Source organism: Nipponia nippon, unplaced genomic scaffold (genome assembly GCF_047370975.1).
Source record: "Nipponia nippon isolate SJK-2023a ecotype South Korea unplaced genomic scaffold, ASM4737097v1 scaffold_1, whole genome shotgun sequence".
Lineage (NCBI taxonomy): Eukaryota > Metazoa > Chordata > Aves > Pelecaniformes > Threskiornithidae > Nipponia > Nipponia nippon.
In genome coordinates, this window is record NW_028262290.1 from 94256341 (window position 1) to 94281797 (window position 25457).

At 44.3% G+C, this 25457-nt stretch overlaps 1 protein-coding gene and 1 long non-coding RNA gene across 4 annotated transcripts in view; both read right to left on the reverse strand.

Moving 5' to 3' along the window:
* Positions 1 to 13326, reverse strand: part of F13A1 (coagulation factor XIII A chain) — a 60842-nt gene extending 47516 nt beyond the window's left edge. The window contains exons 1-3 of the mRNA XM_087762842.1: positions 13197 to 13326; positions 12107 to 12258; positions 6133 to 6321 (exon numbers count right to left, since the gene is read on the reverse strand). Coding sequence (XP_087618968.1) covers positions 6133 to 6321; positions 12107 to 12257 — 340 coding nt within the window. The 5' untranslated portion in view covers position 12258; positions 13197 to 13326. The remainder of the gene's footprint in view (positions 1 to 6132; positions 6322 to 12106; positions 12259 to 13196) is intronic.
* Positions 13327 to 18400: 5074 nt separating this feature from the next.
* Positions 18401 to 25457, reverse strand: part of LOC148057481 (uncharacterized) — a 55659-nt gene continuing 48602 nt past the window's right edge. For 2 of the 3 annotated variants that reach the window (XR_015705930.1, XR_015705935.1), the window contains 2 exons: positions 22084 to 22795; positions 18401 to 18463 (listed from right to left, as the gene is read on the reverse strand). This is a non-coding gene — a long non-coding RNA (uncharacterized LOC148057481). Of the gene's footprint in view, positions 18464 to 21873; positions 21925 to 22083; positions 22796 to 25457 lie in introns of those variants that run through there. The other variant, XR_015705931.1, reaches the window with a different exon arrangement.

The window sequence follows — 25457 nt, forward strand, 5'->3', positions numbered from 1 at the left end:
AATAAATTTGAGCTGGAAGCCACAAGTACAGTAGCTGTGTAGCAGAGGTAAGCCTTATTGTAGCAAGTAGCCTGGGGATGGGTGTTAGCATACTGGGACCATGCCTTATTAATCACTATGAATAACTACAACAAATATCAGAAAAGGAAAAAGGGAAAATGGAAAAGGAAAAAGGGAAAAGAAAAAAGGGAAAGAAGAAGAAGAGAAAGAAGGAGGAGGAGAAGAGAAGGAAGGAAGAGAGAAGAGAAAAAAACGGGGGGGGGGGGGGGGGAAGTAAAACAAAGGAAAAGAAAGAAGAGAGATGCTGTAATAAAATCCCAAACAAGCAAAACAAGCAAGAAAACAATTTTTTGTGAAAAACAGTAGTGTCTTTAAGCCACTGCTTTAATATCACATCTGGGTTCCTCCCACCCTCAAAACCCATTGCCTTCAGAAGAGCTGCATACAAACTTGGAAATGTAGGAAATCCAAATATCTTGAAATAATTTTTTGCTTATGGCTCCAGTTAGGAATCCTTAACATCTGACCACTCTGTCCCAGGAGTGAATGTTTCTAGTACTTTACAGTCATAAACCACATACTGCAGTCACGCACCTTAGCTATTAAAACCAATAAAAAATATGGCGAGAGTTTATGTGCCACTTGATGCTGCTGCAGCAGTGCAAAAGGAGAGTATAATAAAGATAAAGATTCCTTTGCATGAAATATTGCATTCATGGAGCACCTTGAGGGACTCCCTCCCCTCTGCTTCTCTGGGGCCTGGCTGGGAATTCCAGAAGGGAGGAAAAAAAATACCCCAACGCCTTCATTCAGAAAGTGAATTTTCTTGTTCTTTACTAAGAGCTGGCAAACAGGTCTCTTCTCTGTCTGGAGTCAATTTCTAGGAAAAGTGTTCCACTACTAATACATTATTCATTCTTCCTCAAAATGGGACTCCATCTTCAGACCATCCATTGTTTCTGTATCTTTGTTCCATTTTTGTAGTTCTTTGTTAAATGTGGATATAGTTATTTAACAAACTCTCAGTACTGGGTTATGTACCAGCACCAACAGAGTTTGTCCCCAGTACCAGCATTAGTTTCTCTTGTATAATGCTGAGAAGGCTATAAAAAAAACAAGATCCAACTTTTTCCAAGAGGCAGAACTCAGTTTAACATCCCATCCGAGGTGCTGGGTGACACCTCATGTCCCGGCCACTCCATTAGCTACCACCTGCCCTGCCCCAGGGCTGCTGAGGAGGACAGGTGACAGCAGGGGTAGCAATACTTCCCACTAAGACAGATTTACTGTCTGACAAAAGGAACAAAACCTCAACCCTCCTGGAATAACGCATGTCCCAACATTGCTGTAAAATTAGGGAAAGGCTGTGGACACTGCAGGATAGTATGAAGAGCTCCACTGATTCTGGGGGGGGTCCTGCATCACACCCCTGGTTATTTAGTTGTACTCAGATATCCCTCTGACTATAGGTGGGAATTTGGTGTCATCTAAATAAGCCCTATGGGATCAGCTCTAACATGTTTTTCTTAGCTGCTTTCATGTGTTCATAACTATTCCTCTGGAGCAGGCCTGGGAAGACTGTAGAAAAAGGAGCAGCAAGTCTCTGCTCTTGTCTCAGGCCAAAATCCAATGATTTATAGAAGCCTGAGGAGTGCATATGGGCGGGCGCGTGGGTGTCCACGCGTGCACACGTGTGGAAAGGTGATAGTAGCCTGGAGGACTGGGATTTATGATCATTCCAGAAGTATGCCAATGAATAAAACGTTCATAATAATATTTAGGGCTAGATCAATATATATGGATTTATGAAGCCATTTAAGGAAAATACAAATATACAACAATTTATGAGGGTATGGGGAAATATACTATTAGAGTAAGGATGCACCATATGAACTCATCAACCACTCTAGGATTTACAGCCATGTACAGGAAACTACTACTAAAAGCAAGATTGAAGGCTTTTGAAGGTATAAGCCTACCTAATCATACATCTGCTTTTCAGAGAAATCACTGCCAGTGCAGCAGTGACTGTGGAAACTTTGCAGCCCTCCTGCCAAACTGGCTGCCCCACGTGTAGGAGCCGTGCTCAGGTAGGCTGAGCCCCACACTGTGGAAAGTCAAGAGCAGCACAAAGTATCCCCATCACCACGAAGGTGGTAGTCAGGAGAGATCAAGATGGGTGAAGGAGTCATTGGCTCCTCTGGGCTCCCTGGGGCTCCAAGAAAACTGAAATTGTTCCTGCTATGGGGAATGGGGTGTAAGCACAGCATCTACACTTCTCTGGTGGCTCTTTCATCTCAACCCCAGACCAATAAAATGAATATTTCCCAAGGGGTGATGTTCACCTTTCCTCTCATTAAAGCCGGGAAGTGGGCTGCGAGGAAGGAAATACGTGGTGATGGAGCAGCTCCCAAACCGCAGGTACTGAGGCAGGGCTGCAGTCCAGCACGAGAACTGGAATAACATCCCATTACTCTTCATAAGTGGATATTTTTCCATGTGGATTTTTGGCACATTCATTGTTTTCCATACTTTGGCAGACAAGTATGGTCCTAATTTAATGAAGCATTACGTGCAAAACTGAATTATAATAATTCACATGTTAGCACTTCAGCCATTTTCACTGATGATGACTCTATGGAAAACAGTCTGTTAAAGCAAAAAGGACTTTAGTCATAAGGAACCATCTCAGAAGAATATCAGTAAAATTGGGGCAAATTTTTTTATATATTTACATATATATATTTTTTTATACAAGTTAGCCCATGAATTCTAGACTCTGTGTGAATGGTCTTTAAATGGACTGTGGAGTAAAAAAAATTGTTACTAAAGATTGTTCTGTGAGTGCTTCAGACCTAGTTTCACATGACGCAAGAAGCATTTGTCCCAGGTACGCTTGATTCATTATCAATTAGAAGGATTAAGCAGTCTCTCCTTGCTTTACTTGCCTCATTAATCATCTTTTTAATGATGCAAAAGAAGCAAAAATAGGAGCAAAAAAAGAGAAGTAAAACTAAATTTTAGGGAATAAAGGAAATAGAATAGTTCTGCACACACAGAGGATCAAGTTATTAGCATTGTCACATTTTTCAGGAGCAAAATTAGTCTTTAATGGACAAAAATTCTGTGATGGATTAATGTCAATGCTGGGAAATTTCCAGTGCTGGGAACTAATCATTTCTGAATAGCTTTATACGGTGCTGTTGTATAAACAGCCCTCACTGTTGGCACAGCCCTACAAAAAGAGATGTTGGATTTTCCCAGCTCCAGCTGAATTCCCTGGGAGCCAAGGCCAGCCATCCCTACCAAAAGTATCTTTGCACCTTATGAGAATAGCACCTTGAAACACCCAAAAGATTCTACAGCTCATGGACAGCCTGATCCACACTGATTGGGGTAACCTTCCCACCCTTGGAGATACTCAAAGCCTGTCCCCAGGGCAAAGTCTTGAGCAACCTGGGCACGCTGGACCTGCTTTGAGCAAGGGATTGGATGTGAGACCTACGGACTTCCCTCCAACCTAGGTTATTCTAGAGTTCTGCTGCAGCATTTGAAATCCACTGCTCAGGCACACAGAGAGCTCCTTGGTAATGTCATTTCACAACAACCTGCTGATATTTCTTTGTGTCCATCACTTTAATCTCTCAAACTCAGCACTTTCCTAGGAGGTATATCCCTTGCTTCAGTGCAAAAAACTTCTCTGAGCTCGAGCTGCCTCTGCTGTATGGCTGTTGCCTGAACCAGTCCCTAGGTGTAGCTCCTGCCTGGCAGTACCAAAGTGTAGGATTCGCCTCCCCTGTCTTTGGTGATCTTGAAGTCAGAGCCTGGTCTACGGGGGAGAGTCAACAGAGGAAGACAAGACAGAAAAACCCAGAAGAGAGTTCATCCCATTTTAAGACAGCAGGGCTAAACTGCCACCTGGAGGAGCCTGCCTCCCTCCTCTGCTCACAGAGGCAGCCTAGGCGACAGCTTTTGGACGGGGCTCTGGTTTTCAGGCAGCTGGCATTACGAGAGGTGAATGCCTGCTCTTCCGCCAGACGAACAGAAAAAAACTGGATGTAAATGGCCACGTCTCCCTATGACAAACGGTTGGAGAGCACAGCACTGAAACCTTGAGCACTCAGTGCCCTTTCCCAAGTACAAAAAAATCTCCTCTTTCTCCCCTTCAGGGCATTAAACTTTGGACTTGCCACTAAAAGGAGAAGTAACAAGAGTCAAGCAGCTTGTCTCTGGATAATTTCCTTCTCCTTTGTGGACTGTTTTTGTTGCTAGGCTCTGAGAACAAATGTACTGTGTTTTCACCACATGTGCATAGAGAGAAACATTTGTGGAGCACGGAGCATTAACCGGTTCCTAGAAGAGGAGCTTGAACATTTCTCCCAGTTGAATCTCTGTGAGCTAAATTCCTTGTAGCAAGAGGGCAGTGGTGCTCCCAGAAGCAGACACTTAAAAAGCAGAGGAAGGTGATAGCATTTCCTTCAGCTGACTGCCAGCCCCCACACATGGGACATCAGCATTATCATTCCCGTTTCACAGAAAGGACAGCAACAGCGAAGAACGGGGAGGGGAAGTCAACCACAGATTCAAGGCTGAGTCCAAAGTCATCATTCAGAGCTGAGTTTATTGCAAAGTCTCCCCTGGCTCGGGCTGCGTTTAACCCCATTCCTACGATGGCTGAGGATGAAGGGATTTTTACCCATGCTTAGAGATTCAAGGTACAAATCATGGACAGATGTGTTAGGAAAGAGAAACAGGAAAATAAGTGAATATGTTCTCTTAAGTGGACTGTGCAATGTCAAAAGAAGTGTTAAATTTCTTCTTCCAATATAGAATGTCTGATTAAAACAAATACGAACTGCACACAATGCAATAAAAAACAAATGTTCCATTTTCCACTTCTTCTTGCTACAGCTGTTTGTTTTAAACATATAAAGATTAAGGGAACAGTCTTGAATTTAATTAAATCCCAAAAGAACTAATGATATTTATGCATATTAAATTTTTAAAGGCACTTGTGGCAGTTCAGCCAATCATTCACTGGACTGTCATAACATGCCTCCCAACCCTAATTTAAATTAGAAAGAAGAGACTCATGAAAAAAAATGTGCAGACAGTAACCTTTTCACTGCACATATGTTTAAGAGATAAACGCCCATCTAGCTTTAAAAGGCAACAAATCTAATAAATGGCCACATCATAATAATTCAACGGTGGAAAAAAAAATCAATGTTACAAATTTCGGAACTGCATCTCTCAGGAAAGTAAATTAAAACATCAATTCAAACCTACTTTAAAGGGTTTATAAAGGGAACATTGTCGTCTTAACACAGAAACTCCCAGATCACTCTAGATGAAGCTGGGGCTTTCCCAGAGCTGTGATGTAGGGAGCAGTGTTTGGTGGGGCATCTCTGGAGCACAGCAAGAAGCCCCACTCTGTTGTTTGCTTTCCCCTTCTCTAGCCCTGTACCTTCAATAAGCCAAGAAGTACCTTAGGACCTGGGTCTCTGATGAAGATCTCTCAGTAAGAGGAAAAATGCTTTCTTGCTCTTATTGCAGTAAATCAAGAAAGCATCTGATGTGGCCCTGAGCAAGTCCCTGGTCCAAAGCTACAATCTCTGAACCTTCTTGCTTGTTACCAGGTTGGCTGTAAATGCAGGCTGCAAAGCTGCAAGGCCTCCAGTTCTTCCGCCCTGCGTAATTTTTCCCCCTTGCGTACTCAACATTTTGTTATCCCAGTTCGTGCATAGTCATCTCTCCCACCTTCAACAACAGGCTCCTCCTCCCTGCATCTCCTAAACACTAATAAAAGGTGTTTCCCATTCCACCTACCTTTCAGCATTGCCATACAGCATTAATCAGAGAGAACTTTGAAAGCTCAATAAAGTACAGCTTCTTGCTAAACAGAAAGCCCTAAGTACTACTCCTTTTCTCACAAGCAATTCTGCTGACTTTCTCAAGTAAGGATTCAGACCCTGTTTAGAAAAGCACTTTCTTGCCTATGGTTAAGCCTATTTTTATGGTTTATCAATCGTAATAGGAAAAGGCCCAGCCATTAAGTACTGCTGTGTTCCTGTTTATGAGACTCTTCAACCTTACTTTGCTAATATGACACAGCCTTTGCCCAGCACTTACCTATCAAATACTCCAGCCAGAATTGGTCCGTCTCTGGCTTGTAGGGTCGGTTGAAGTCAATCTGGATTTGGAAAGGCTGTCCCCGGCGCACTATCAGCTTGGGGCTGTAGTACTTGTCAGTGTGGTGCTGCTGCTTGTTAATCTCATGGGGCTCCTTGAACATATGAATGTCCACAACACGGAGATAATCTGCAGAGGCACGTAAATGAACAGAGAAGGAAGGAGTCAGTATGTTAGAATATCAATATTAATATCGACATCATTAGAGGCCCTATCCTCCACTTCCCCAGTGTTGCCTCATCGAGGAACACTATGTAATGGAGCATGCGGGATCTGTTTGGGGCTTACATCCTCCTGGCTGAGCAGGGACTTATGGACTGACACTTCTCTGTTCACCTGCCATTTTCACAGAGGCTGCAAGGCTTCTAGTGAATGGTGAAAGCAATTGCAGAAAGAGCAAATTGCTACGGGTGGAAAGCTGAATGTCCCCAAGGAGAGCTGGGCTCCATCTTCCCTCTGGCATTGGCTTTCTGCAAGTCTGGGCCTCGCTGTCACAAGTTTACCAGTGCACTCAGTGGGCCTTTGACAGCTATGGCTTCTTGTCTCCATTCTTGCAGCCCTTCATTTGTAAAATGCAAATCCACAGGAGTTTTGTGATGCTTAAATACATTAATGTTTGCAAAGCGCTACTGCTATCGAGTGCTGAAGAGCCTGAGAGGCAGTAAATGATCTTGCGTTCAGCTGAGAGCTTGGATTGTCTGTATTAAATAAGGTTTTGGTGTACTGTATGTGTCTAGACTCAGCTTCTCAGTACACCTCTGCTACTATTAGTGTCTTCTTATGAAAACTAAATATAACATTACAATATATAATTACAGCATAGAGTTATAGGCAAACAGCAGTAGGTATCTATAACATGCACGGGCAAAGCTTCGCTCGCCTCAAATTAGGGCTGTCTAAAGGGTTATAGCCTACCACTGCTAGAAGTTAGCCTGCTCAGCTAATGACCAGTGTGGGGTGGCAAAGGCAATTGCAGTCACCACAAGCTATGTGACTGTACCATACCGGGAATCTTCACAATGGCAGTCTTCTCTCACAACGAGCAACCACATGAAAACGAACTGGACATCATTCTTTCGCCTACATGCTTGGGCAGATAGTCACGAAATCTCTGCCAGGAGGACCATTACTGCTCGCCACCAGGAGAGAGACAGAAGAGTAAAGCTTGACTTGCAGCTCTCGGCTTGTCTTTCCAGGTGCTGACAGTTACAAACTAGCTAATTTCTGCATTTTATACTGACGACAGAGCCAAACTCATGCTTGGCAAAAAGAGGTGCACGTTTACAGCAGCTGGTGGAGCTGTGTGTACTCGCGATGGTGGCTAATTTGGCCTGCTACTGAGTACACTGTGAGCAGGAATGATGCGCTCAGCAAATGAGTCAAATATTCAAGTCACTGAGGGCTGAATGTGGCCCATTTCACAGAAGCTCAGACAACAGCTTCGCACACTGCTTTTCCTTGAAGGCAGGGAGACACTGCATAGCAGCCAGCTCTGGACAAGGAGTAGAGCAGCTCCCTCTCGGGTGTGTAGCCTCCAGACTACAACAGTGTGTGCATTAGCCCTGCCCTTCTGCAGGGATGTGTTCAAGACACCAGCAGTGCCCCACAGGCAGCAACTCCCCAGGTGCCAGCATGGCCCTTCTCCTGCCCTGGCCAAGCCACCCAGACTGGGCTTTGGGTGACAGCTAACGGGAGAGGGGGAAATCAGGGCAGCAGGAGCAGATCCCACTCCTGCATTGCATTGTCACCAACAGCTGCCTAGCCCTGCCCTGAGCGAAACAGAAGGAAAGGAAACTGTCCGAGGACACAGCAAGATAAGGATCCTTTGATGGAAAAGCCCTGGAGAACTGAACTCAAAACCATCCGCCTCCTGCTAACCCTAATCCATGGAGAAGCTGGAATACCCTGTTCAATACTAAGGCAGGCTTAAAGTCCCATGGCAATGTTATCGTTATTCTCCTCTCAATTCGCCAGGCTTCTGGAGTAACTTCTGTAGATCCCCACTGGCTTTAGCACTGGTTGAAGTTACAGAGATGTTTTTTGTGTGAAACATTTAATGCATTTTGCTCAGAAAACATTCTCATTGCCCCTCTGTGAAGTGGGGCATGTCTTTGCCTTCCTTTCTGCAAAATTTACCAATGCTCACTCACAATAATACTGACAAAGCTCACCATTAAATTACGTGAGGCAGGAATTTCCTGGAGGGGAGGGGGTAAAGAAGGGGCAGGGAAGAGTCTTTCCCATTATGTCTCCCAATCCCTCCCAGGCTGAAAGCACTGCATGTGAAAGCTGCGTATCTTGGGGCTCTGTGAGGGATGAAGCTACCAGTAAGTTTGGCTCAGCTTCTCCCTCCTTCCAAGGAGGCATAAAAAATGGAGTTGAGGGTTTGTTGTGTTTTTATCTCATGTTCTGAAATAAAAGGCAACAGTGACCCTACCCTTTCTTCACATGTTAGCCCCTTCAAGGAACTGCAAAGCTAAGCCACCCTGGGCCATCAGTTCAGCGTTCGCTTCATTTCATCTCAGGACTTACTCCTGTCAAAACAGCCACACACATCTGCAGAAAACACATTCCACTTTCACCGTCAGTGGTAAAACGTACATTGAGCTTGCCAGATGAAGATAACCTGTGACCGAGCCTGTGCTAATTACGGCAATGGTAATTACGGAGGACAAAACATGAGCAGGGTAACGGGATGTGCTAACGCCACCACCAGAGTACGATCAAAAGGAAGGGTCCAGGCACTGCGCACGTCACTGCTCATCTCTTTGTGAGGGGCAGGTGGCCATCGAGGGCTCCTTTGAAGTCAAGTCCATTTGACGGTTTGCCTGTAGCCTAGTCTGCTGTTTAGTGCAAGCAGGTTTGCTGCATGAGAGACAGCAGTCTGATGCTTTCTTAAAGCTTTTGCAACATTAAGCTTGCATGGAAATAAATAAGCACAAGCTGGAGCTGTTTTTTGAATAACAAGAAAAACCTTCAAACAGCAGGCTTTCGTGCAGGACTAGAAAGGGCTCCGGATTACAAATGGAATAGTGTCAGTTTCCAAAGGAGACGCCCATCGCTCTGCTAACAGGGGAAGCATGATTCCCTGGCGCGTCGACGAACTTTGCAAAGGAGGGTGCGTGGGGAGCTTGCAGACCGTGGGGCTGCAGGGCTGTGTCCTCCCCCCGCGCAGCTGAAAGCGCCAGGCCCACTCGTAACACATGGCGGTGAGATGAGCTGGCTAGGAAGAGCCAGGGGGAGGACACAGCACAGGCGTGTTCACGGAGACACAGGCTTCTTGCCGAAGAAACACTCGGGGGCTGCGCGTCCTCCTCACTGAGCATCTCTTCCCGCAGCAGGCAGCCCACCGACCGGGCTGGGGAGGCAGCTGTCCCCGGCAGCCTCTGCCACTCACTCCGGCTGTGATTCAGCAGAGTAGAAGTGGGTGTCAGCAGAGAGCTAGTCAAGCACAAGGTTTTACCTCATCCTAGAGTAGTAGCTAAAATAGGTCAAATGAATCACACCCTAAAAATGCCTGTTTCTCTCTGTTGGCTGTCAAGGGAAATGAGGGTGACTAGCTCAGCTGTAGACACCTACACTGCACAGATCAAAGGCAAGATTCAGTTAAATTTAGGCATCTAAATGATGTGAGCCTGATATGTAACCTCTTATTATGGCCAGTTGCTGCTGCCAGTGGAGCTGAGAGAAGGATACAGATCACCCGGGAAGTGACACCTACTGCCTCTCTGGACAGCCTGTGCCCTCACCTTTCCACACTGGATGGCTCTGTATTGACTATGATCTGGCACAGGTGAAGACACTGACATTTAGATGTTTATAGCAGGTGTCCAATCATATCCCAAGGGCTAGAAAACACCTCAGTTGTAACAGCAGAGTTAAAAGCATTTGCATGTTTTTTTCAGTGTGTTATGGCAATGAAATGTGGGAACCACTACAAAAAATTTGGACAACCCAGAAGCATAGAGGTGTGCAGGAGAAAGGGAAGGAGGTGGCACAAGGATGTACTCATGGTGCTAGAGCCCTGTGGCACTCTGCCGCTCCTGCTCTGCTTGCAGACTTTATCCCTCACTTTATCCCCCAAGCACAACTCTGCGAGTGCTCTGGGCAGGCTCAGCTCCTGAATGTAAGTCCCAGTCTGAGCTCCATTGGGCTATAAACCTTTCATGCGGTCTGACAGGTGACTTAAGCATCCTACCCCAAAGCAGTGTGTCTAGGGACCACACTTACATCAGCTGATATCACAGGCTTAGATCACAGCTGACGTGCACTGCTGCAGTCCCTTGCCTTCAGGTCACCCCTTGCATGTTGTTGCTACAAGCATTGCAGAGCTGAACTGCACAGCAGAGCTGAACTGCACAGCAGAGCTGATTGAGCTGTACAAAAAGAGTTTTGCTCTTACACACAAATTTATCTTTCAGCCATACCGGTCCCATAGCCAGGTTTATCCTATGGCCACACAAACTCTCACTTTGGACAAGGGCTGTTTTTCTCACCAGCAGCATCACTTTAGGCATATGTTGGTTCCTGCCTCAACTCACTTGACCTGACATTCCTAAGTTCCCATTGCATTTCTGAAAAGCAAGAGGCTCCCCCCCACCAGCACGGCACTTCATTCAGAGCCTGATGTGAAGCACGTCAAAAAGCAATAGGAATCTTTCTCCTGGTACTGGTGGGCTGTAGCTACAGGTTGCATTCCTTCTAAGATATCCCACACCCTTACACCTCTCCAGCTTCTGTGAGCATATTGGGTTTGAAACAATATCTAGTCAGGACCTGTATTGCATTACATTTGACAATTTAAACACATATACTTGCCCCAGAGCTACAGGATTGGTTGAAAAGGTTCAAGCAAAGTTTCTACAGTCTTAACATGCCAGTTGGTTTGCTCAGGCTTTTTTTAAAAATAAATGCTTTTTAAAGAAATATGTGTGTATTAAAAGGGGGGAGGGGGGGGAATGTGTGGTTAAGGCACATGATTAAGATTACAGAAATAATGCTTTGCAATAAAAATTTTAATTTGTCACTTAAAATCTCTTTGCCTGTTTCCCAATATGTAAAATGCAGTAATTAATGCTCGTCCACATTTATTAAGCGTTCTTTCAAACCTGGATGAAAAGCCCCATACGAGCATTAAGTATTATTACATCTGGCTACCCTGAGTTGCCACGTTCAACAAGTTCTGCTATTCATTTCAAATAGGCGAAAAAATTAACGTCATTTGGTTGGTGACTCATTCAGGAACCAAACCTGATTTCTTTTAAACCAAATCTGACCTATTTTTTTCAGGTTCACTCCAAAAAGTTGGCACTGAGAATGTGGTGTGATTTGCCCGTCCTCTACCATGATATTGCTTGTCTCCCCAGCCAAACAATGAGACACTTTTTGCAGGAGAATAATTAAAAATATGGAGATTCCTTTTGGCTTTGCAGTCATTTTTATGAGTGAGCTGAACATCTAGCAAAAGTTTTCCCTGCCAGCTGAAATTTTGCTGTAGTTTCACAGCCAATTTAAGCCCATACAAACCAGCAGGGCCATTAAGAGGGGAGGCTCCTCCTGCCCCCTTCACTCAAGTGCTGCCACAGCCATGCCTGAAGCCAGCAGGTCCTAAAGTGGCTCTGTGATTGTGATCAAACCGGGAAAACCCATTCTTGCCTTTTTCTAACCACTCCGACAGTTCAAGCTGAAAACTGGTCACTCAGCTTCTCCACTCCTCAACTTCCCTACCTGTAACCTGCGATAATATTTCCATGCACACGGGTGTTTTTAGCAAGTTTTTTTATGAGCAGCAATAAAAGCTACCTAAGATCAAAACATGTAAGGAAAAAAGTGTTTTGGTTTTAAGTCACAGACCTAGGCAGAAGTGAGTATGGAAGACATAAAAATAGACTCATGTCTTAATTGTACACTGTACCTTTTGGATTAAATCCTCTAGGTATCAATCCAAAAGCCTCCATCTCAGGGACCTCATTTTCTTCATCATTGGAGTTGTTTGGTGGGAGGGCTCTTCTCCCATTCAGAGGAGGTTTCTTCTTCTCTTCGTTGGTGTTCATTGTTTCAGACATCCTATGTTAAAAACGTTGTAATACCATGAAAAAAAAAAAGAGTGCAAGGAAAAAGCAAACATGAGCCAGCATGGCACATATAAGATGGGAGAAACAAAAAACATTGTGGGGTGCCAGCGAGCTACACATTTTTAAACTCACATAAATAAAAACTGAGAGGCAGAAAACATCAGTCTAATGATGGAGTACAGCTCTCTAAGGATTGGAAGGCATTTTATGTTTGTCAAAACACATGAATAAGAGAAGAAGGGGGGTGGGAGAAGGAGAGGGAAGCCTAACAGAAGTATTTGCCTAGGAGAAGCAGGGCATTAAAAACATTAGGGAGTTTCAGGTAAAAGAACTAGAAAATCATCCACTTTCCCACCCTCCAAAACAGCATTATTGAATCCAAAATAGCAAATTATATTTCCAGAAAGTGCATCACACACTACCTCCCCCTAATAAAAATGACATTCTAAGTTATACTGCAATCATCCCAAATACTACAGCCTACAACAGTCTGTGGATGATTACTGGAGAATTGTATTTTTGTCCCTATGCACACGAACACTCAGTATCTAAAGGGCTAACTCCTGCACCCAGAAAATCCACTTTTGAGAAAGACAGGGAGAGGGAAAAAAAAAAAGGGGTTGGGGGGGGGAAGAAAAAAAAAACCAACAGAAAAAAGCACTTCTCCACTTATTTCTCTCCCACTAATGACCTTAAGGCAAATCTCAGATGTAGGCTGATCAGAGACTTCTCTTTGAGCTAGCCAAAACTGCTTTCACATCTATTTCAGTGTAAGCATGTAGCAGTGAAAAAGCCACACCATCCTTCTAAGAAAATATGCGTGGCTGAGAACACAACTTCTTCCCAAAGCTCCTGAAAACAGCAATTCAAAATGTAGCCATTTAATAGCAGTAAGCTCTTAAAGGAAGTTTTTTTAGTTAGCAAGGGTACCTTCTTTTCAGAGAGTCTTTTTTTTTTCTTCTCCCTTGCAGAATTTCTGAAGTGCAATAGAAGCCTGGAAAAAGTTGGGGGCTTTTAAGTAACCTCTGTATATCCTCCTCCCTCCTCTTGCAATAGGACAGTACTGAAAGGGTTGCCAAGCCCTCCCCACACCACCTCCGAGGATGTACCACCGCTGCTGGCACGTCTTTGCTTACTCACTCCCTCTCTCTGCCTGTCTCACCCCAACAATTTTAGGGCACTTGGGCTAAGGAAACAGCTTGGGTACTGAAGTTTCAGTTCTTAGTGAGACGGAGTAAAGCTGCTCATGGCACAAGGGCATATAAAGTGGGAGACTGGAGGGGATTTTCTGAGGGATGCAGCCCAAAAAGCCGTGCTCACTATGTTGCCAGTCTTTAATGGTGTCTCTATCTCATGATGCCTGCAATACAACTTCAGGTGCTGGTTTTCAGAGTACTCCGAGGCAGACACAATGACGGTTCCCCTGCTTGGTGCCTCACTGCAGTCCTTTCAGAGGACCGGCGGGAACATGGACATGGAGAGCTTGCTGGTGGCCCGGCAGAGAGGACCTTTTTCTTGAGACCCTGTGCAACTCAGGAGAGTGAAGGTATTTTGCACCAAACAGCTGTTTGGGGCAAATGACCTTCAGCTCTTGTCCATGACAAAATACATATCACCTAACAACTAGTGTCTGGGGCCATACCTGGTAGAAGCATTTTAGCTCCACATCGATTTTGTTTGGTTCCACTAAGCTCTAAGATAACTGGGGACTGTATGACACCTCCTCTGTCAGATATAACTCTACAGACCAGTGGAGTTACGTAGAGAAAAAGCATTGTATGGGGAAGAATTCAGTCCCACTGTCCTGCCAGCTGCTACTGTTTGGTAGTAAAGGTACAAGTCACCTACTAAGAGCGTGGATGGGCAGTGGAGAGCCCCTCTTACACACATGGGACAAGCCATAGGCACTTATTTGCCTCAGTTACAGAGTAATCGAAAGAGTAAGGAGATACAGTGCAGAGGACTCCACTCTCCTTCTGCCAGCTATGGCTTCCAGGCCCCTAATATCAGTGAAGCCTCAAACCTCTGCTGGCTTAACACCACTGAAATCAAGCCAGGAGGCAGAAGAGGAGAGAACCGGGTCACATTCCTGTAACAGGAAGCAGCAAGTAAATCATCTGGAAGACAGGACCCCCATCCCAGTTCCCTGGGGATTTCCCAGTAGAGGCCACAGCCACAGCAAGGTAGCTCCACACAAGCCAGGACACCTGCACAGCATGGGGCAGAGATGCCAGCTGGGGACTGGGGAGCAGTGTGGCTGCACCAGCATGGCCTTGTAGCTGGGCTAACGAGCCTGCTAGGGCTGATTGCCAAGGCACGGCACCAGGCTGCAGCGGTTTTGGAGGCAGCCTCGCTATCTGCACACAAGTGTTGCACTATGCTGTCTCATAGCCAAAGGGCTCAAGCTCTCCCCTGCCTCCCCCAGCAGGCTGTTAGGCAAGTAGCACGGAAAGCCACCAAGCCCGGGGACTCCCCTTCACCTGCCCTGCTCCCCCAGGAGTGCAGGCGCCCCACAGGGAGAGATCTGGTCCCCTCGCTGGCATCCTGAGCTGTGATTTCCATTGACTCGCTTTTAGGCAGATGGGCCCTGCAGTAACCATCTGGAGGGCAAGCAGCACCCCTGGCACCCGGGAACACAACGAGCTTTCTGAGGGAGGAGGCTGGTTGCTGATTTTCTTTTTTTTTTTTTTTTTTTTTTTTTTACATTCCACCCTGATTTCAACATGGCATGCCTCTCTCTCCACTTCCAGCCAGCGCTTCATTTCCCAGAATTGCAGCTGCTGCAACGATGTTACAAAAGCTGATATAAATATTGCCTCGGTGCCATGCCTGCTGGAGGCCTGCAACACAAATAAGAAGCGCCGTCTCCCGAGGAAGTCATGTGCTTCCCCAAGTGGCTGCGGCGCTGTCAGAGCCGGGAGGAAAACTTTCCGCCAGAGCGAGGAAGGGAGCGAGCGGATGCAGCTGAACAGATCCCGCTCCAGCCATTGCGCTCAAACAGCCAGCAGTTGCAGATGTTCCCCCGCGCCCATGCGCGCCTCTCCGGGGCTTTCGGCAGAAGCCGATGATCATGCGGAAAGCAGGGAGGCCAAAATTTTTGGCGGTGGCAGCAGGAGTGGGGCTTTGCATCCAGGGAGAGTAATGTTCCGCAGGCTGTAATTTATTTATTTTGTGGGGAGTGATGTAAATTTGTGCTTATGACAGCTCCAGATGGCAGGTATTTTCTCATTACCTTGACTTCTTAGCATTTGCTCTCCCTTGCCTATTAGACTGCGCTGGCCTTAATTTAACTTCCATGGTTCGAAACTACTGACATCAGGGCTGATGCAGGAGGGGGCACAGAGAACACGAAGCCCTGGTTTTCCTGCAGGGCCTTATATTTAATGAATGATGCACTGGTGTGACCAGTGAAAGAGCATTCTCTCTTCCTGAAGCCGCTTCTGCACTGCACCCTGTGGGGAAGCAGGAGCCCGTGCCGTTTCTCAGAGGCAGCCTTCAGATGCTCGTGGCCTTTGCCAAAGACCTTTGCAGTCACGGGCACCCTTCCCCCTGCAATGGACTTCGGATGATGGACAGCCTTTCCTTCCGATCCCCACAGAAAAGCCCTTAAATGGCTGGAAAGCTTGCGCCGTAAAGGGTTATCCAAAATGCAGTGTTCCCTGCTGTCGCTAGAGCCAGTGTCGCTCTGTTCCCAGTCCTCCCATACCAGACAAGAGTTTGCGGGGAAAAAAATCCCTCAAAACACAAGAGTCAGTAAAGCTTTACAGCCAGAGGAGAGGGCGTGCCAAGATCTGTCACAAGCAAACTGATCAACCAGGTGCTCACATAAAAGGGTTGCTGTGCTGCGTGCCAACGGCTGCATGGGAGGGATATTTTGCCTACCACTACTGTAGCTACACCAAGCACTCCTTGGCAGCAGCTGAGCATTGTAAAGCTCTGCAACAGGGTGACTTCCTTTCTTCCTTTTTTTAAATATTACCCTCGTGCCATTTGCAGTCTAGGTGGCTGCACTGGGATATTATACTACAGCATGTGCACCAGTATACCTGCGAGGACATCATCTTCACTGCCCGTAACCCAGACTCTTTCAACTCTGATCTTCTATACATAATAATAAATAATACATAATACATAATAATAAAACGTTGCCTCTCTCTTGTCTTCTCAGAGCTTCACTCAGGAATCTGCACCCTTTCTTAGATGATCAAGTCTGGCTTCCCTCTCCCTCTGCATCAGTACTTGTCTCCCAGAAACTGACGTTCCTCTTCCTGCGATGCCCTGCCACACCAAGGCTGCAGGAAGAGTAGAGCAGATTCTAACAGAAAATATGAAAAAAATTTCTGTTTTTAAACAGAAGCAAATTTCAGAAATGTTCATTTGGTGGTTTTGTTTGCATATTTTGCTTTGGGCTTTTTAAATAACAAAACAAGCTAATATATCTCGCTGCGTGTAACAGCTCTGGCTACCACACACAGTGGATTATATTTTGAGTTAATGCTGAAAATTCAGAAGGCCCAGGTCTGAAACATGGCATGTGTACACACGTCTGTATGTGTGAAAGAGGGGCAGAGACAGAGAGAGAGAAAATGGCAGCTCTTCAGATGGTGGAACATTTGGAGAAGGGGAGATAGGGCCAGTTTTCAAAAGATATTGTTGCAAATGTTTCTGTTGCAGGAAGAAAAAAAAACATATATATATAGGTACACACGTTCTGCTAGGAAAATGTGGCTTAGGAAATTTAACTCTTCTCTGAAAAATTGTTGTTCCAAACTGCAAGTCTAAATTCAAACTGTGGATCCATATAAGCATCCACGTCTGAGCTGGCCATCTTAGGCTCCCTTTATCCTCCTCACACATCTAGTCTAGGCAGTGATTCATCTCCTCCTACAGCAGACACGTAAATAGGTCAGATGAATCATGGCCTAAAAGTGCCTGTTCCCTGTATTGACTGCAAAGAGAGCCTGGGGTGATGGGTCCTACCATATGTGTCTACACTGCCAATGTCTACGGTGAGGTGAGATAAATCCTAGCCTAGGCACGAAAAAGAAAAGGATTTTATTTTGGTTTTGAGGCCTGGCGTCCAAGTGTTAAATTATCCTTTACTTTTATGGAAGATACTGCTGCAAATCATTATCGGTGATACACAGTATACAGTTCAATACACTTCTTTCTCTCAGAATATGTGGCTGCCACTGCCAATTATGTAAAATGTATTTCTTACAATAAGTGTCAGATTACAGTAAAGCACATACAAGCTCATAACTTCAGGCTTGGGAATACACATGCATCTTTTTGTACTCATCTGTGAAGGCGTTTTGCTTCCTCAGACAGAAATATAACTGTACATGTAGTAACTTCAGCAAAATAAGAAAACAATTCTATTGTCTGTCATGAACATACAATCCGGGTTCCCGCTCCTATTCTTCCTGATATCTGAATCCAAAGCATTCAGTTGGTTTGGTACTAGGGACTGTCCCAGTTTCTTACAGAAAGAGTAAGAGAGAAGCCAAGCTAGGGCAAAGGGGTCTTTCATAAGAGATGATATTCACAGGCTCCAGCTAACTTACTGGCTTATGTTTTGCTGGAGTTGAGACCCTAAGGGATGAAAGAACATCTACCAAAAATGGGAGTGGACAACTTCTGTGCAGTGGCCAGCTGACCCAGAAGCTGGTAGAGACACAAAGGCTGTGGACCTTAGATTTTTATTTCAACCCCCCAAAAAAGGACAGGACATCAAAGCAAAGCCACAACTATCTAGAAACTTAAGCAGGGAAAGCCATTTTAGACAAATAATTTGTTTAAATAAATTTCACCACACGCACCGTATGTTTGGGCCAAAGAAAGAGACTTTTCTAAAGCAACCACTTCAGCGCCATTATGTCTTCTCAATCCCGCATACCCAAAGAGAAGCTCTTGGCCTAGGGATCAACCATACTTGGTCCATCAGGCAATGAGACTGAGAAGAGGGACTGTACTTGAAGAGCAGGGGAAAGAGATGATTTGTATGATCCCCTTTCAGAGACTACCGACAGATATCTACTCCCTTTTGAACAGCCATTGCATCTAGAGACAGGGAGAGAGAACTATATATTCAGTCTGGTAAGACTTTTTCTATCATTCTTGCTATATACTCACAGAGCTGCTCGAATTTTTTCCAATGCATCGGTCTTCTTTCAGTGAATGCTGATTCCACAACACTGAAACATTTTGCAAGAAAATGACAATTGATTATGGTAAACCAGTTAGTAAGAAGTCACCAAAACATACTTAGCTTTGATTTGATCATTTCAACTCTTAAGTTTGCAGCCAGGCTGCAGTCCCCAGGCCCTGGATGCTGGGATGTCTACGGCAGGACAGGCTTGGGGAGCTCAGGGAAGGGAACCTTAAAGTTTCTGCAAAGACCCAGCTTGAGTTTAAGTAGTTGCAGCTGCAGAGCCACAGCCCTCAGCTCCAGAGGGGCTCACTTGCCACATACAGCATCAGATGCAAATGAGGGTCATCCATCTGTGCTGTGCCCAAACTAGCACGGCTCTCGGCCAGTGTGGAGTCACCTTGGATATATCCAAGACAGAACTGACAAGCCAAAGACAACCAAAACCACCTACAAGCACAGGCGCAGGGTCTGTGCCCTGTGTCCCTAAAGCACTTGTGTCAAAGACCTGGTACGAGACACTTGAGATGTCCCTACAAAAAGCCATTTGGGCTGAGCAGGGTTTAGTAGGTCCAGCTCTACATCATGCGCAGATGATATCCTTCTTTCAGTGCTAGGTTGAACAACAGTGTTTATGCGGCATAGCACCTCAGCCAAGAAGCTAGATCAGACCAGAGCTCTTCCTGCATCCAGGGGGGCGGGTAATATACAACCCAGGCAATCCCGGCATGCTTAGCTGACAGTTGGTTCTAATTAATTTAGTAGCATATGTGGACATGCAATGTTTCAATCTTAATGTCACAAAGCATTTCAACATTACTGACACACAATGTTTCAAGTATGCTCAATTACAAGATTTCTGGAACTAAAGATTTCCTAAATTTCATTTCAGGGTAAAACTTCCTGTTCCAGTTCAGAGCAAAAATACGTTCTGAAACGCTCGAATGTCTTGTAGAACAGCTTTTCCTCTTAATACAAACACAGATGTAGTGTGTAGGCCTATACACAACAAAACACTTAAGCACATCTTAACTTCAGTTGTGTAAGTAATTCCATCTTTAGGCATATGCCTAAATCCTATAATGGGTACAGCTCAACCAAATCAAGGCTGTACAATATCTGTTTGTACAGAAACACTTAAGCTGCCTGTTGACGGTGCATTTCTGCAACATGATGTTGCAGTTTAACAAGTCTCTAGTGCAACTGCTTCTTGAGTCGTTTCAAAGATGGTTGCCAAAGTGGGTTGTTGATCTGTCTTTCAGTCCCAAGAGCGACCTTATCTTTGTGCAAATGAGCTGAGTAATTGCTTTTTTAAGGAAGTGTGCAATGTTTTGAGAAGTAGGTTCAAATGTGGATTGTAAAACATCACAACTGGTTTGTTTGTTAATGGCGGATGTTCTGGAGGGACAAAGGAAATTGAAAGGATGAATCATTATCCAGATAAAGTTCAAAAGCAATTTAAAAGTCATTTCATAATCACAGATGTGTGCCAAATATACCCATCCAGCACAAGCTGTAGGCTTTGATTTTTGTGAAGTCTGCAAGTTCTTTCCTTTGCTATTCCCATTGTAACCTTTTGCAGTATGGTTCAAAAAAGAACTTAAGAAGAAATTAAGAAGAAATTAATGCCTTCTAAATGCTCCACATACCTGTCTCTTTCTATAGTGCTGTGCTGCATCCACAGAATTACTGTCAATACGCACAGTGGAATACAAATACTTTTCCTTTTGTGCTCGTAGTGAACTCGTGGTTGGAGTAAAGATAAAAGTCAGATCAGCTGGGAGACACTGCATCAGGATGGCACCTCCAGCACGCACCCACAGCAAGGTCCCTGACTGCTCAGCTAATGTTAAAACCCTATGTTATGAAGAATAGGTGCTCACAGGATTTCTCTCATGTGTTCAGAAGCTGTGTAAATCCTGTCAAAGCCATACAAAGTCCAAAGTAATAACCACAGTCAACAGGTGCTGTCTCCATTTGAGGCTTATCCATCCTCTACCACAATTCCACCTCTGGTTGTGTGCCCCTAACAGATCAACCTCTACAAAGTTTTAGGCTGTGAGCCTGCAAGAAGGCATGGTAGGACAAAGCTCTGCAGGCAGATATCTTCTCTTTGACTCATTGATCTCTCTCTGGCCCATCTCTCTCCCAGTTATCATCTTCACAAACTTTCGCGGATATCATAGGAATGGTATGATCTTTCACTCTTTTCCTTTCAAGCCATTTTCTTACACTGTGTTTGATTTCCTTTCAAAACATCAATGGTTGGTTGCTGGGGGAGCATTTACTACTTCGCTAATAGATTAGAAACTCATCCAGAAAACAGCAGTACAAACAAAACAGGAATTGATCTATCTTTTATATTACACGATCATTTTGTCAGAAAGGTCCCTGGAATTTATAATCTTCAGACCTGCAAAAAATTGTGGTTTGTTCAACTCATACAAAAAGAAGGGGCTCACTGGCTGTGGCTCGGATGTCTTTACCCGAGTGCCTTGCTTGCCTGGGATTCCTCTTGAAACTCTGTAGTCATTCCTTGGAGATGTGAATGAAAATGGGATACAAGCAGCATGTTAGGAAATTATAAGGAAAGTGGCAGTAACATTAGGTTGAAGAAGTAGCCAATATATTTTCAAGTAAGAGCATAAACATGCTTTGAAGACATCCACTGGAATACACAGATGGAAATGGGTTCATTCAAAGTCCTGTCCCTTAAAATGGTCCATGTTACCATCTTGTAGTCTGATTTCCCACCTATTGCTTGCAAGTCAGACAGCTGATAAATGAACAGAAACAATACCATAATACCATAAAGAACAGTTACTAGTTAAGGATAATGAGAAGCAAGCAACCTGAATAAATGGCTTTTGAGCAACCAATAAGCTGAATTTGTTTGCGTTACAGCACAATAAATTTTAATCAAGAACCTGCATTCATAAAAAGCAAAGTTGATTTGCGGACCTCTGAAGGAAAGATTTGGGGCAAGTAGGCAAATTGTAACGACCTACTTGTTTAACTCTTCCTATTGGTAGGGCCATTAGCTGACTGATACTTCTGTTCTGTACCTGCTGACAGTCAGTGTTCAAATGTTGAATCTATAGATCTCTAACACCACTGTTACTAACAATTTCTATTGCATTCAATGATAAATATAATTTTTTATGTCTGTTACTTGAAATACCAATAGCACCTCCTTAAGAAATGTGGCTCAAAATAAAATACATGATTTATGGGCATAAAAATCAGCAAACCCTTGGAATGTCTAGAGAGGCCATTGTTGCAAGTCTTATCTAATGAATACTACTTTAAGGTTGTGTTTATTCTCACAAAAACCACAGCCTTTCATGAAGATGACTGAAATATACACACAGAGCTTCAGGAATAACGCAAATAATGATCTAAACTCACTGTAGCCATGATATCTTTTCGAATGAACTCCCATCAGAACTCTTCATCTTCTTCACAGCTCTGAAGGCTGAAAACATTACACATTTTCAAGACTTTAACCTGCCAAAAAAAGAAGTGCTATCTCACTGTAATAATGTTGTCTTAATTATGTACAATACTTAGCACTAGTTTTACACCAGATGAGTCACAGTAGAAGCTTGTACTTTGCTGTTTGACTAAATCCCACAGCACTTGGAACTCCCTGCAGTGAATGCTTACCAGCTTATGCTCAGCTCTTCTCTCAGACCATGTCTGCTGGATCCTTCGGGGGAGGCTGGTTTGAAGGGTGCTGCAGGATGAGCAGACACTGTGGTTGGAAATAAGGGCTCAGAGTCAGTAAGAACATGCCAGAGAAATGTCTTGAAAGCTGCTCAGGTGTTTACACATCTCCAGTCATTTCCATTTTAATTAATTGGGATCCTAGAAATCATAGAGCTGGGTTTCATTCCTTTCTTTTTAAAGGCAGTTTATCTTCTGAGTAGAAAGGTGGTCATTTTTCATCATCTTGTGCTGTTTGTTGTAACAATTAATACAATGCCAAACAGGCAACTGAAACACTTGTAGTCATTTATGGAATCCCTGGTTACTTGCCTTACCCCGTCTAATCTTCCACTAATAAAAATAATCCCATAGAAGCAGATACCTATAATTTTATGGAGAATTTTTACCACTGGGCTCTCCAGTGAGATAGCATGGTCTGCTGGGCACCTCTTCATTTGTGCAGATTTCTTCTCCTTCCTATGTTTCAGGGCTTGTTGAGCTCAGTGAAATTCCTGGTAAGCACTGGATATTCCCCCAGGTCCCTCGATGTGCTCATCTCTCGGAGAAAACTGGCTATTCTCAAATCAGTTGTTACCTTGACAATTCAGCTCTCTTCATCTGAAACACGTGGATAATACCACTTTCAAGCCTTCATAAGTGGTGTTGGAAACTTTAAAGAAAAAGAAAAAAACACAATTAGATAGGTCTTTTAAAGGTATTTATAAAGTTCAAGACCAGATGGACTTGAAGCAGAGTATACTGCAGTCTTCATTCACAGTCAGCAGGAGAGGTAGGCTCCAGCCTCAGGTTCTTTGAATCTCTGTCTGGAAGACCACACAGGAAATTTAAACTTAGACATTGTGAAAAATTGTTCCCATCTGTCTCCCCTTCTTCGCCTGATGGATATGCAGAGTACCCAAGTACTTGGCTATCACAGATCACTGGGAAGCAGTTACTTAAGCCTCTATCTATGTGAATAGCAAATACTCTATTCATTAAAAATCCCCATAATGAATGTCCTGCTATGTCACCTTCCAAGAGACTCTGGATTAATTGAAAGAAGGAGAACACTTCGTGTTGATATAACAGCTGGTTATGATACTTACCAGCATCAGCTGGTAGTCTAGAGACATACACTTCACCAGCAAGCTTTCACTCCTACACATTATTTAAACAGAAGCTGGTTTTTGCAAACTTAGTACCTCTAAACTGAAGTTTATTACATTTAGCTAGTAGGGTCCACCTAGTTAACAGCCAGTGTGTTTCAAAGTGCAATACCCGTCTTATCAAAAGCTTTATCCAGAAGAAAAAATGAGGAGTGGTGTGCACACTACACTATTGTGTGGTGCAAAGAGAATGCATCCGCATGAAAGGACAAACAAATCATTCTGCTCATGAAATCATTTCATTTCCATTTTAGCCAGGAATGCACTAAATAATGCATCATTCCTCGGCTACTCAAAAGGTCACCTTTTGGTCTACGAGCAGCTGCAGCAGCTGTGTTCCCCTGAGACCCTGCTGCGAGCACAGAACAAAGCGTGACAGCTGATTACAAGCTCAGGGGATGCAGGTATGGGACAGGCTTCTGGAGGCCTCCCAGCAGCTCCAGTTGAGAACCACTGCCAAATTTTCTTTCTCTCATTTTTTACTTCAACCCCAAATAGCCTCCTTCTTTCCCCTCCCCTTCCTAAGTAAATTAGTCATATGTAAATTATGAGAAAATAAACAGCCAACTCAGATTTTGACACCATGCAGTGACAAGTATCCATGGAGATTAGGGACCTCCTATTCATCATTGATTTCCCATCACTTTTGACAGGAAGGTACAACAAAGAGAATAAAGTAACCCCCCAGGAAGGCACTCTATGAGGCCAAGTTCAGCTTAGAGGCTGCTGAGTCTCTTATTCCCAAACTATAACGCAAGTGAGCCGATTCTGTGACAAAAATATATACACAGTAGAAACATCTGACCCACAGCTGGTCTAGATATATCTCTGATATTTGAGACTTTCATCCAGTAGATCTGGATGAAAGAAATTGGTGGCTTCTTAGATATTTTCTCATTATCAGGAACCCAGACACAAGTTTTGCAGCTAGGAATCCATTCAGCTTTCTAGACCAGGGTGTTAGTTAGAATACATGGACCTTAGTTTGGAGGGAGGGAGTGTAAAGGGAAAAGAAAATCACTCTAGATTATTGTCTATTTCAAAACCTGTCCCCCTGACAGGTAGGTCAGGGCGGTACAGAGGAGATGTCTTGACCAGATGTGGCTTTGATAGGATGGTGGGTGAAGCAATGTGCTCTTCTTGTAGGATTTCCTCGGTGGTCTTTTCCACAGACCTAATTCTGTTCCATTTCCTGAACACCTAAATCAAAATTGCCTACAACCAGAATAGCTTTTGTTTCAAATTAAATCAAACAAGCAAGGAAAGAAATAACAACTACACAAGAGAAAAGCAAGCGTGTAACTCACTGTAAGGGTCATCTTGTATTGATACATAGCGATCCCTCCTAGACACCAGCCTAGGGAACACTTTATTTTTAAAGATCCAGCACACAATAACAGAATCATAGTAGACATTCATCTAACCATATGCGCCACTCATATCTTTCCTTACCCAGAAAAACACGTGAACCTTAAAAAGAGATGGGAAAACAAACTAACGCACAAGCACTGAATTAAATAGAATGGCAAAAAATTCGAGTGCATATGTATTCCTTAGCCCATCCAGACGTGTTTTCATCTCCTCCAGTCACTCACACATCAAGACTGCAGCAGACCTCCATGAAAACCCCCTGAGCTCTGGGATTCCCGTCTCTGTTTCAGAGTGATGTAGGATTCATTAACTCCATCTGCCGCTGTTAGCTTTTCCCCGCTGCAATGGCTCAGTGTCACTGCCAGCCAGCACAGAATCCTGCCCAAAAGCACATGCCATGTGGCAAGGCTCTGCAGTTCAGCAGGCTGCCAGCCTTGGAGCCACAGTGGGCACAGCAAGGTGACAGATAGCAAAGGACAGAAAAGAGAGCAAGGGGTGGATGGGCCCATAGGGTTCTTGAAATGAATTGGCAAGCAAATTTTAAAATTTGCACTTTAAAAAATGAAAAAGAGAATATTACAGAGTAACCAGTTTTGCCATAGACTGCTCTTTACGACAAGCTGGAGGTAATGGCAGTGAAAGCCAGAGAGGCTCTTCAGCCATGATCAGACTTAAACCTCTTGCTTGCTCATATACCCCTCTGCCACTGGCACCTGAGGGTCCTGAACAGCATGTACTGCAAGTCAGGAGAAAGCCCCATACACTTCTGATGGCAGCCATCTTAAACATTTTCCA